The sequence below is a fragment of the Asterias rubens genome, chromosome 2, assembly GCF_902459465.1.
Source record: "Asterias rubens chromosome 2, eAstRub1.3, whole genome shotgun sequence".
In the NCBI taxonomy this organism is placed as follows: domain Eukaryota; kingdom Metazoa; phylum Echinodermata; class Asteroidea; order Forcipulatida; family Asteriidae; genus Asterias; species Asterias rubens.
Window position 1 is genome coordinate 18,870,731 of NC_047063.1, and position 12,959 is coordinate 18,883,689.

Below are 12,959 nucleotides of genomic sequence, written 5' to 3' on the forward strand. Positions count from 1 at the left end.
AAGACCATTAATAAGCAGAAAAGCCTCTGAACAACCTCGTTACCAGGAGCTCAAAATTCAGGGGACCGATCACCATCCACCTTCAATCTGTTTTTAAAGGAGATGTTTTCAGTTACCCTAATTGGAGCACCACCCCAGGCAAGGTCGTAGCATAGACAGGTTTGACATGGGTAGGAGACCAAGGCTAGTTAGCTTACAAATCACGGCCTTCTACCCCCAAATCTTGAGAAATCCGAATCTTAGACCTGCTCAGACTAAAGGACCCCCTAAGTAATCTCATTATCTAAGACCTTTTAGTTACCCTAGGCTTAAAGATTCGTCACTATGTTGATCCAGCTTGACACCTTTACAAAAAAACAGCTTATACGATAATCTATATCATCAGTTGTTTCAAGCCCGGGGTTCAGCTTCTTACCATACAGAGTAGCTGAGAAATGTGCTTAGCCAAAATCCCATTCAACATGCGCTATTTATGACTGATGACGTGCTTTGTTTGCTTAGCAGAATTTGTTTTAGCAATATTTACTGCTTAAAGCTATGGACACTATTGGTAATTACTCAAAATAATTATTAGCATAACACCTCACTTGGTAACAAGTAATGGGGAGCTGTTGATAGTATAAAACATTGTGAGAAACGGCTCCCTCTGAAGTAACGTAGTTTTCGAGAAAGAAGTACTTTGATTTCGAGACCTCTGGATTAGATTTTGAGGTTTTGTAATCAAGCATCTGAAAGCACACAACTTCGTGTGACAAGGGTTTTTTTTCTTTTATTATTACCTCGCAACTTCGACGACCAGGTTTGTTGTTTTATGTATATGTTGAGATACTCCAAGTGAGAAGATAGGTCTTTGACAGTTACAAAGGGCGTCTTTAAGCAACTCTACGAAATTGGACTCAAACCAAGATTCCCCCCCAAAAACGTAGTTTATTTTTGTTTTATACCGTAGATGGATGAGTACTATTCCCTCTGTAGCTATGATATATTGTTCCCTTGTTTATTTTATTTGGTTGGTGATAATGCTTGCCAACATCTTTTAAAATACAGCAATTTGTTTCGTAAAACCGTGGAAGCCAGGGAGGTCAACTTTTGAAACATGTGAAAGTTATATAAATGTATATCAGAATACTTAACGGGTCGGATACTTTTTGTGTTTTGCGTCCTACCAAAAGTACCAATACCCTTTATTTTAAATCTTCGGACATAATTCTCTATTGGCAGGGCCCGTCCAGGGTAAGGCAAAAAGTTGTAAAAACTTTCATCAAAGCGATGTGCCCTCCCAGACCCCTCAAACAAAACAAAAAACATACATGTTTATAAAAATACAGGAAAATAAAAAAGCATACATTTTAAAAACGTATATAATAACATATAAAAGTACAAAACGCTACATTAAATTACAATCATTAAACACCGAGCTGGCACAAATTATTAAGAAACAAACCAAGCAAAGTGGTTCACACAGCAAACACCCTTGTTAACAGGTTTCCTCCCTAGGCTTGCAAGCTGCAGTGATTAAGTTCACTTATGGTGCATCCTTGGTTTCATTGCCAGAGTTGCACAATAATAATAACCTCCCTGGTATCAACAGACCAGGGCCCAATTTCATGACTCTGCTTACCGCCGAATTCTGCGCTTACGATCACGATTCCCCGCTTACGTGCAAGCGCCGAATTTCTGTGATGCTAGCCTTGTAAGCGTAGAATACCTAGTAATGTGAAGTACGCACGCGCAGAAGCCAAAATTCGCCGCTAACCCGTTAAATACGCTTGCCGCAAGCAAAGAATTCCCTGCTTCCGTAAGCGCCGATTCTGTGCTTACGGTAAGCAGAGCCATGAAACTGGGCCCAGATGACCAGACGTATGAACAGTTACACAGTCACTTACACAGGCATGCAGCCCCCGGGCTTGCATTACACAGTTAATCTTAGACAAAATTATTCGATAACCGGAGGGAATCAAAGAAAATACCGAGCTGACAAATGAGAGCCGCGTCCACCATCAACGTCCATATCGCCCCGAGCGGAGCAGATTGCCAATGAATCAATTTCACTGCTCTAGTTTCGAGAGACCCCATAGCACGGGGACACCAGTGTTGAAGCATAGAGCAAGGACAAGCTCTATGGTTGAATTCAGTGTTATAGTGTTGGTAGTTACTCAATCTAAACTTACTTGGTAATGAGCTCATCGTTGCTCGTTACCGAGTGAGTTTTTATGCTAACAATTATGTTGAGTAATTACCAATAGTGTCGAGTGCTTTTGAGAGGTTCGTTATCCTTGGGATGTCTGAACACTCCCCATGTTCTCTTCACAGCTCTTCACACCCACTCCATAGCAATACGTTTTTCTCATCGCAACGCTTGTATGATACAGTACTTCCCCTCTGAGTTATTTAGTTAATGGTTTTGCCCATTCACGCCCAAAGCATTTGTTTCTTTTATTTTGATCTTTGATTGTAGTTGCTGGGCAAATCTGAAAAACAGTTTTCCACTGAGAGGTCTCCCCGGGGTAAGGAATCAAATAAATAAATATGCCACAGACTATGTTGATTTGTACCTTTCCTGTCCATTTAACACCCCTCCAAATACAGAAGTAGCACACCACCCACACAACGAGCAGCGTCAGGGCTAACTGCCAACGAATCTTGCCGGGGTGGTCGATAGTTTCAGTCTTTTCCAAGACGTATCTCCTGTTGATATGAAAAAGAAATACCTAATAAGTAGGATTTGTAACTTTGCATGGTGAAATCTCTTTTCAATAGTGTTGGTTCTTTAAGGTTTATGTGATCATGGGCCCCGCAAAAGCTATGGTAACACCATGTGAAATATGTATTCGAGTAGTGTTAGTTCTGAAAAGAGCCGGTGGTTAACGACGTTTCGATCAGTCTTCAGGAGAATGCTGGACTCTGTTGCTATCAAAGATTTTTCCCCATGGTGTTGACGCAAACCCCTTTAGGACATATGTTTTACTTATGCGGGCCCATGATCTCATAAAACTTCTAAAGCAGAAAATATTGCTTAACTCTTTTAGCTAAATTCGAAGAGAAATAGAACAAATGGCTCGGCACTTCAATTGGCGAACGCTTTCTGACAACAAGCTTTCTATATTTTGGGGGTTTTGTGTATGTGTTTTAGATTGCAGCTGCTTTTGATGAAATCAAACCCCGATCGTCAACAAATAATGGCACTTTTCAAGTCTTTGAGCTCATAGGCTCGGATCGGGCTCAGTCAGAACCTTTAGGTGTGGGATTTCGAACAGGTGGCAAATCTTAGCTTAGCCTAAGACTAAAGCCAGCTTTAAAATGTGACCTATTATTTACAGCCAATAATATAGCCATATGCGAGTAATACTTGAATGATGTCCAAGCCTTGTTCAGTCACAACAGATTGAATGTTGAATGTTCAAATTGAGTTCATATACCATGCCTAATGTCTGGCTGAGGGTGTCCCCCAAATGCCCCCATACTTTTAGTACACTGTTTTCCTCCGTGTAAAGAGTTCCAGAGATTCCCAGAACACTTGAGTGCGTTCGATTAGCTTCCCTTTTGTCGAACCTGCGATGTTCATTCGGGTAAGCCCCTGACAAGAACTAATCGAACGAAGTCATGCACCGAGTGACCCGTTCCACAAGCAGGGCACTTGGGCATGACCGGGGTGAGCCCCTGGAATGACGTCAAAGCTATTCGAACCTACCGGGGTCGACCCGGGGAAGCTACTCGAACACAACCTTCATTGGGGGGGGGGGGGGGTGCACCATGTCACATATCCAGCACAATGTGAATCCGACTATTGTGTATGGGTGTTTCGTCTGTTTTGTATAGCTAAGAACCTAACTTGCCCATCCCAAACTGTGTGACATGAACCACGGTTTTGGTTTCGGCTCGGGCTTGTCCACCTTCGTTTCACAACCCCGAGATTATCTTGCCCGGCCCTACTCACAAGAAGAGGGGTAGCTATTCCACGGGAGATTGCCAAGGGTGGTAACTCAAGTGTGAAAATGGTCAGCTATTTACCTTTCCGGGAATTTCCCAGGAAAGTCGCCTCGGGTGAAAGGGACTTAGTATTTAAAAATTTTCCATGTGAAGATTTGCAGCGGTGAAATGAGTAATGTTTGGTTAAATTAAACCAAGAAAAAAACATCCTTACTCCCAGAATTCTTCCGTGGGGTTGGTTGAAGTGTTATCGGAATAGGAATAATTGGCATAGCAGAATTCCGTGTTGTAGTCGTTGTCACATCCTTCCCAGGGTAGCTTGGACGTGAACGAGTTGACCAGGTAGAGCAGAGCCCAAGCCATCGGCATGACGTACCACACGTTCAACCAGAATGACATCACCAGGCCAGCATAACCAACACCTAGTGTATAAATCAAATCAAATCAAATCAAATCAAACCATATCAGGTCAAAGCAGATCAAAGACAGTGGACGCTATTGATAATTGTCAAAGACCACGCCTCTCACTTGGTGTATCTCAACATATGCATACAATAACAAACCTGTGAAAATTTGAGCTCAATTGGTCGTCGAAGTTGCGAGATATTATTGAAAGAAAAAACACCATTGTCACACGAAGTTGTGTGCTTTTTAGATGGTTGATTTCGAGACCTCAAATTCTAAATCTGAGGTCTCGAAATCAAATTCGTGGAAAATTTCTTATTTGGTTATTTTATGCATATGTTGGGATAATACAATTGAGAAAACTGGTATTTGATAATTCCCAAAGGTGTCCAGTGCCTTTTAACAACAGAGATATTGCCCTCTCTACGTAGCAACACAGTTCTGGCCAAAACTGACTTTTAAGTCAGTTTTGGTATTTGCAAGCTCTGGTCCTCCAGCATTGTCAATCTGGGAATATCAGGAATTCCTTGAAAGGTTTTAAGGGTGTACTTTTGCCCTAATACTTGCTACCTTATAGAGTATTATAACAAAAGGGAAAGTAAAGAACAATGGTCTCCAGGGAATTTCTAAGGGGGGTGTTTGCTCCACAAGGAATTTCGTGTAAAAATCTATGAGGGATTGATAACTACAGGGACAAAGAGAAGAACAATAGATGTCTCAAAAGGGATGCAACAACAGGAACGACCGTACAACCATGGAGGAAGATTAACACCGTTTATTAGTGTATATGGGAACATTGGGGGACGCCCTCTCCCACCAGGCACGGTGGATACCAGTTCGGCAATTAATGGGTCATCGAACCCACATATTCTAAATCTGTGTGCACCCAGGGGAGGTTTTAGTCAAAAAAACATAAAGTAAAAATGTTTAACCTTCGGGCACAACGTGAAGGTATTCTGGTTGGCCTTTTTCGACCTCATGTAACGATGGATGTTTTTATAGGCTAAAAATCAATGAAATATCACAGGAATTTACGAAATCAGCCGAATTCCTTGGAATCATACGTGGAATCACAGTTGGAGTAGCGGCATGTGGTACCGGAAACATCACATTTCACTTGTAATAAAAAATTGTTGAGCACAAAAATGTGTCAATGTTAGGCAGTAACGGTAACCATCGTAAAACATTTGTACAAGACACATCGCTCTGTCACTGTTAACCCACCGTGCAACCAGCAAATTTGGCAACACATTTTCTAGGTCATTTTTCCTGAAGAACAAGCTAACAACAAAGTTTCCTCGAGTTTGACAAGGAAATGAGTTTTTCTATTTTGACTGCTTAATATTTGTTCTTTCAGAAATAAAGATAGGGCCTATGTTTTTTTTTATATTAAATACGGGGCGTTTTGAGGAAACAAATGTACATTGAAATGAAAGTACCAGTCTTGCACTTAGTCTTCCATCAAAAAACACGACTCAGTGAGAAGTCCCAGATTATAAGTCACGCCATAAGTTCCTTCCTCCAAGACTCATGTGGAACCCTGGAAGGAATGTCTTCTTTAGTTTCTACTACTGTGAACCTCAAAAGTCAAACCAGGACTGCCGGTGAGCTTTGGCATTCGCAAAATAGACAAGATAAATGGGCCAGGGCTTTGCTAATATGATGCTGTGCCTAATCATGAAGGAAAGAATCCTCCATGGCCTAATCAATCCAATTGTGCTGACCGGGGGGAGAGCTCCACGGGGCCCCGGTAACATTCACTTCATCTTCCCCATACACCATGGCCTTCATCGGTACTTGGTCCGCCCCGTGTCCCACCAATTAGGAGACAAATTTGCCACATGGCTAAAATGATATGAAGACCAGTTGCTGGAGTATGTTAACAATGGTTGGATAACCCTATCTGATGTGTTGATAAACTTGGTGGAATTCAATTGAGTTACGCACAGAATAACTTAATGTTTCGCGAACAACATGGACAATATCATTGCGTCACACAGTGGTGTCGATTTCATGTTCCTTCGCGGTTTTTTTTTCTCGTCATGACTTCACAATAATTGTCATAAATGCATTATTTAAAATCGTAATGCGGAATAATGAAGCTTGTTTTCTCTGAGGCAAGTAAAATTACCAAAGTACACTTGGTGTCCATGTTTGTGTCAATGCCCGATGCTTCCGTGACGACATGTATGTTCACCCGAGTAAACACTGGGAGCATCTTAAGCAGTATCAGTGACGGACCATTAAAGGCATGAAAACTATTGGTAATTTAATACTCAAACACAATGTGAGAAACGGCTTCCTCTGAAGTAAACGTAGTTTTGAGAAAGAGGTAATTTCTCACTCAAATATAAAAAACACTTCAGCTTTAGTATTTTATTATGCATCTAAAAGATCACAACGTGCAACAAGGGTGTTGTTTTTTCATTATTCTCTTGCAATTTTGATAAGCACAGATACTGTTGTTTTAAGCATGTAAGGATGCACCAAGAGAGAATCAACAAACGTGCTGGATGGCTTTAATGCTGTTGACTTTGTATACATCCCGTGTGCTGTGAGTCGTTGTGTGTATAGCTGTCAAAATGGCGCGGGAAAGTGCTTTGTATTCAAAAACTCACATGGGGCCTTGTCTCTGCGTTGCACTCTTTGGGTGCGTTCGATAAGCTTCCCTGGGTCGTCCCCGCAGTGCTCACGCGGGTGAGCCCGTGACAAGAGCTAATCGAACGATCACACTCGCCCTCTCGTGGTGACGGCATGCACCTCAGGTCACCCCTAAGTGACCCACTCCACAAGCGGGGCACTGGGGGCTGACCCGGGTGAGCCCCGTCAAAGCTATTCGAACGTACCGGGGCAGACCGGGTCGACCCAGGGAAGCTAAACGAACGCACCCATAATTACAGCAACACAATCTTGTGAATAAAACAAGATCTAGGGGGAATTAAGGAGAGTGTTAAACCATCCATGCAGATATTATTATCTGTTGATGCAGATACTATGTTATTATCATTGTGGGTTTACTCCTACGGGGCGTTGTTGCTATTATAAGCTCTACAAAACTTTTTAGCTAGACCATTCTTGATTCAACACGCCCTTGTTTCATTTGGAGCGTTTACCACTAAGGACGATCCGTCCAAACACTGAGGTATTGTTGGCATTGCATCCCAGGGGCATGCTATTCTTTCCTATTTCAACAGTTGGCGGATTTATACAGAGAGTTAGAGTAAGCCCCGAAACTGTTATTTTAGAACTGCATTAATTGGACCGTCCTCAGGGGTAAGAGGAAGCGATAACTCAAGGCGGCTTGAGACTTGAGCGGAGTCTAAACAATAGTCTCTGGACGAATGCTAACCGTAACACGGCGGCGTGGTCTGATGTTTTCAGAGACCTCATTTTGTTTTACATTACATGCACATTTTCGTACAAAAACCAGAAGTTTCTCGAGTTTGCTGCAGGCAAATTTTATGGATCATGAACCTTTGTTGTAAGAAGATGTAACCTCTTTTCGATCACGACTGTCATAGATTGAATTTTGAACAAGAGTTGAATTTTGTGCAGTTGTGCAAAGTTAACTTTCATTCTCAAGCCATACAAAAAACCTACAAATGCTTTTTAAAATACGAATTGATGTTGTAAGAATGCAGGTGGGACAATTATTGTTATCATGAAAAGGTTGCCAAAACATAATGCCGTCACCGTGTGGTAATGTTTACAGGCATCTGGGAGACAACAATTTTGGTGGCACAAAAGACGACTTCCCAAAAGAAACTGTAAACAACTGTTTATATTATTATTAATATCGCATACTTCTGGTATTTGAAACCCAGGATACCTCCAAGGTGAACTGTATCTCGCAAGCCCGAGACAACTTGTAAACAAGGATACTTGCTAATGTGAACCTGTCCAGAAACACCAGGGTTAACACCCATCCTCTCCCACTCTCTAAATGTACAAGAGTGAAAAACACCACTCTTTACATTTCGAGCTGTTCTTCAATATGGCTCTTGAAAAAGAGTGGTGGTTATTTCACTCTTTTAGAGGAGTTTCACTCCAGGACAGAGTGAAAAGTCACTCAAAAAGATGCAAACTTCAATCTCAAAGAGTGGAAGACCACTCAAAAAAAGAGTTGTCCTTTCATATATGGCTCTTGAAAGAGTGCCTTTTCACTCTTTTTCATTAAGAGAGCACGATGAAGTTCCACGATAAAGTGTTCAGATGGGCTCTTTTACGTGCACTTCTTGGTACCTATTAATGTCCTATCTGGAAGGACAAAGCAATATTTCGTTGGGTCCCTTATCACAGATTGCCTTCATCTAATTGATACAATATAACAAAGTTGTTTCAATGATTTTGTATCGGTCTTTTTTTAAATGGTGGTATTTAAAGTCGCTGGACACCTTTGGTAATTGTAAAAGACCAGTCTTCTCACTTGGTGTATCTCAACATAATTCTATGCCTAAAATAACAAACCTGCGAAAATTTGAACTCAATTGGTCGTCGAAGTTGCGAGAGAGCAATGGAAGAAAAACAACCCTTGTCCCACAAGTTGTGTGTTTTCACAGATGCCTTGAGTTCGAGAACTCAGCTGAGGTGTCGAATTCATTTCGAATATTTTAGTGAGAAATTTCATCTTTCTTGGAAACTACGTTACTTTAGAGGGAGCCATTTCTCACAATACTTTATACTTTCAACAGCTCTCCTCTTTACCGGGTAAGTTTTCATGCAAGCAGTTATTTTGAGTGGTACCAACAGTGCGGTGCCTCTAAGTTTTATTCTCGTTGGCTAGTCAACATTCCATTGTCTATTCTAGGCGAATCAAAATGCTCATTTTCTATTTCTTATGGAGACCAAGAACAAATCACAAAAAGCGAAAACAAAATGACACCGTATAGGATAATTCGAGAGACGTATAGGGTGCTCCACAAGAAACTTGTGTTTTCAAAGTATATTGGGAAACTTTTAGCTGCAAGGACAATTGAAAGGGCCAAAAGGATACAGTTTTGAGATTGTCTGTTCCTATTTTGTCAATATCTTTGTTCGAGGGTGGCAGCCAGAAGCCATACAACCGTTAACTGCCGTGTATCAGGTTGTGTAGGCCTAACCATCTATAACCACTACATCGTCACTAATGTTTTCAATTTAGCAGAGTCTTTCTCGAAGGCTAAAAGTGAAAGCAAGACCGTTGTAGTGATGTTATTAACACAAACGTGCACCCAGTATTCAATCCCCCCCCCCCCCCCCCGTTTTGCAGGAAATATATTGGAAAGAAATAATCATCTTTTGAAGGACGTTTCTGACTGGTGGACGGTTAACAATTTGGCAAGTAAAGTCGCAATCAGACACTTCGACAAAATATGTACTGGGAGTCCATTACGTCATTGGGTAACACAATATCGGACACAAATGTTTAATTTGATTACGTAGCTATAGTGTGTCAAGGAGAAACTGCACCCTGTAATGAGTCAACATTTCCTGCAAAATAATTACTCAACATGTGTGAATTGTAAATGTTTCGTCTCACTATTCATAGTGTTTTTCACATTGTAAATTTCCAGAATATCTCTTTTACCGAGTTTGTATTTTAAAATTCCCATTTTTTTTATGAGCATTTATCATTTTGATTATGTTGTTCTCATATGTTTATACTGTAGGCCATGTTTTATCAATGTCTTGCCTGTTTCTTAAATTGCGGCATCAGGACATTAACTCGAGTTAGTTCAATTTTTTTTTCCATAAACGGTGCTACTTTTCCCCCCTCTCTCATATGTTTATGTAATTATGTTTTCTTGTTCGTGCTTGTTTTTTGTACTTTGCAATTTTACCTGTGAAAATAAAACGAAATTAATTGAACGGCATGGTTTTAAAGGTATCTCGAATGGGAATAGAATGGTCTTAAAGTCAGTGGACACTATTGGTAATTACTCAAAATAATTATTGGCACAAAACCTATCTTGGTGACGAGTGATGTGGGAGAGGTTGATGGTATAAAACATTGTGAGAAACGGCTCCCTCTGAGGTGCCATAGTTTTCGAGAAAGAAGTAATTTACCATGAATTTGATTTCGAGACCTCAGATTTATTTTATGCATATGTTGAGGTACACCAACTGTGAAGGCTAGTCTTTGACAATTACCAATAGTGTCCACTGCCTTTAAGCAGCTCTATGAAATTGGCCCATGTGCGTTATACCAGAAAACAAAACCACTGCCAGCCAAGTCAAAAGACAGACCTATAGTTCTCGTTTGTTTTGTGTGTATTGAACGCACAGTCCACAAACTTCATGTCCACTTCATGTTGGACACCACATGTCATCTTACACAAGATGACGAAAGGTACACGCCAAATACAACAATGTCCGGATCGAGACTAAACATCAACACTGTTTTATTTACAAATAGTGTTTGCCCTGGATACTGCAACATATCTCCCTCTTCCTCTGTGTACCCCCCCCCCCCCAATAAGAGACGTATGGAAGTGTTCCAAAATGTTGACGTCACATGGCTATTTTCACAGCGAATGTTTAGGATATACTGCAACATATTCCCCCCGTCTTGGTATACCCCCCCCCCCCCCAAGTAAGGATAGCAAGTGGAGAATGTATAGTTCCCTTGTTATACCCCTATGTTTCGCATCTTGACGTCACATGGCTGTTTTTGAAGCCTAGTGTTTCGCAGTTGTTGAACACAGCTCAACTGTTGGGAATTATCCGTTACAAATTTTGTGACGTCAAAAGCCATATCGCATTCGCAGGTAATATAAACCGGGTTTCACCCTACGGCGGCAAAACGAGAAGGCTGTGAGGTGTGCCCAATCGTGGCCAAATGTTTGAAATTGATCACTAACTCGAAAGAGGAAGACCCTTAACCCAATCCGCAACCCTATGATGTAAATCACGAATTGGTCTTCGGAACATTGGGTTGTCGGAACATGGGGTGACGGAATATAGGGCAGTCACGAATATAAAGCATGCAGTCACTGTTTTTAAATACGTCATCTCAAGTTAATAGCGCAAAGTACAGTGCGACACAAGCTCTTCAAATTGAATCCGGTTTGTTCTTATTAGGATGGATTTTGAATGTAAACATTTTTTATTGTCGTATTTTGTAAAAGCATTTGAATACGTTACCTTTGAAAAGTGGGCAAATCTTCCAAATGCTAAGACCACCTAGGCTGAGAAACTGACCAATGGAAACCTCGAAGAAAAACACTGGTACCCCGGCGACCAGCAGGGCTATTGTGTACGGCAACAAAAAGGCACCTGTAAAGACAAAAACAAAAGGTGCATACAGTAAATACAAATTTTAGACAGGGCTTTGTATAAACTAAGTTCTGAAAAAATTGTCAGTGTTACAAATAGCGAATGCGAAATTAACAGCTTTTGAAAATCCACTATGCCATGCAGGCCCTACTTCTTGCAGGCAGAATTATTTTTGTCAAGTTAAATTATCAAAATGCCTCAAACTTTGTCTGCAAATAAAAGTCCTGAATGGTAGAATTACCATGTAATATAACTCAATTAATTTCAATCCACGAAACATTTCACGACGTCGGGTAACCATGAAATATGAAATTGCTGATATTATTACAAATTAACCTACATGAGGTCCGTCTACACCCGATCTGGTTGGCATTAAGCACTCGGCGGCCATCTTGTCAGCTAGCCACCTTCACTTTGAGACACGGTCGAGTGATTAAATAAAAAAAGGCAGGACGAGTTTTGTTGCGGACAGAAGGCCATCACAAAAAAACAAAGTTTTTATCGAGAGCGCTATCTTGAAAATGGATAAGTAATGCATTTTACAAAATGTCTCATTTCCCAGAAATGCGGTTTGGAAAACGATATCACTCTTAATCCACATTTGAATCTGGGAGGTTAATTAAAGTCATATGGGTCGAGTCTAAGAGTCAGAGTCAGAGTCACAAGTCGTTTGGGTCGAGTCAGAGTCACAAGTCAGGTCGAGTCTGAGTCAAGAGTCACACGTCAGGTCGAGTCTGAGTCAGAGTCACGAATCGTTTCGGTCGAGTCAGAGTCACAAGTCAGGTCGAGTCGGAGTGACAAGGCAATTTGGGTCGAGTCTGAGTTAGACTCACGGTCGAGTTTGTGACTGATTCTTGGGTCAAAGTTTACAGCTAAGAACAAACACACCCCAAAGCCGTAATCCTAGGCATGGAAGACAAGAGAGAATACACAAAAGGTTTCGGATGTCAAATGGGATTCGAACCGTGGACCATACACAGCCCATGGTTGTATTGCAGTTATAAGGCTACCCAGTTATTTGTTTATTTGCGTTCATTACCAGGAAATAATCAATCCCTATTGGTGTTGAGATCAACACATTGATTTCATACCACAGAGCTCGATTTTTGCCGAAAGGGGAGCGATTTTGTTAAAACAAACGCCATTTTACGATTAGGGAAATTCAGTGCTTGTGTAAATTCAAAGGCTTTGCAGACAGCGTGGGCAGTATTTTAGTCTTCTGCATTTTCTCTACCAGGTTTTAATTACCTACAATGAATATAAGAAATGCAACCAAGATGGCTGCTGCGAAGGATACAAAATAGCTATAAAATGAAAGAAGAACACTGAGTAACTATAACCACAAGAGACTTAGTGTACAAAAACAGTGA

General features: G+C 41.0%; 1 protein-coding gene across 1 annotated transcript in view; it reads right to left on the bottom strand.

Annotated features, from left to right (window-relative positions):
• Positions 1–12,959, bottom strand: part of LOC117306893 (sodium- and chloride-dependent GABA transporter 1-like) — a 44,475-nt gene that overhangs the window by 13,403 nt on the left and 18,113 nt on the right. The window contains exons 2-4 of the mRNA XM_033791456.1: positions 11,458–11,589; positions 4,145–4,352; positions 2,556–2,688 (exon numbers count right to left, since the gene is read on the bottom strand). Of these exons, the coding sequence (XP_033647347.1) occupies positions 2,556–2,688; positions 4,145–4,352; positions 11,458–11,589 (473 nt within the window). The remainder of the gene's footprint in view (positions 1–2,555; positions 2,689–4,144; positions 4,353–11,457; positions 11,590–12,959) is intronic.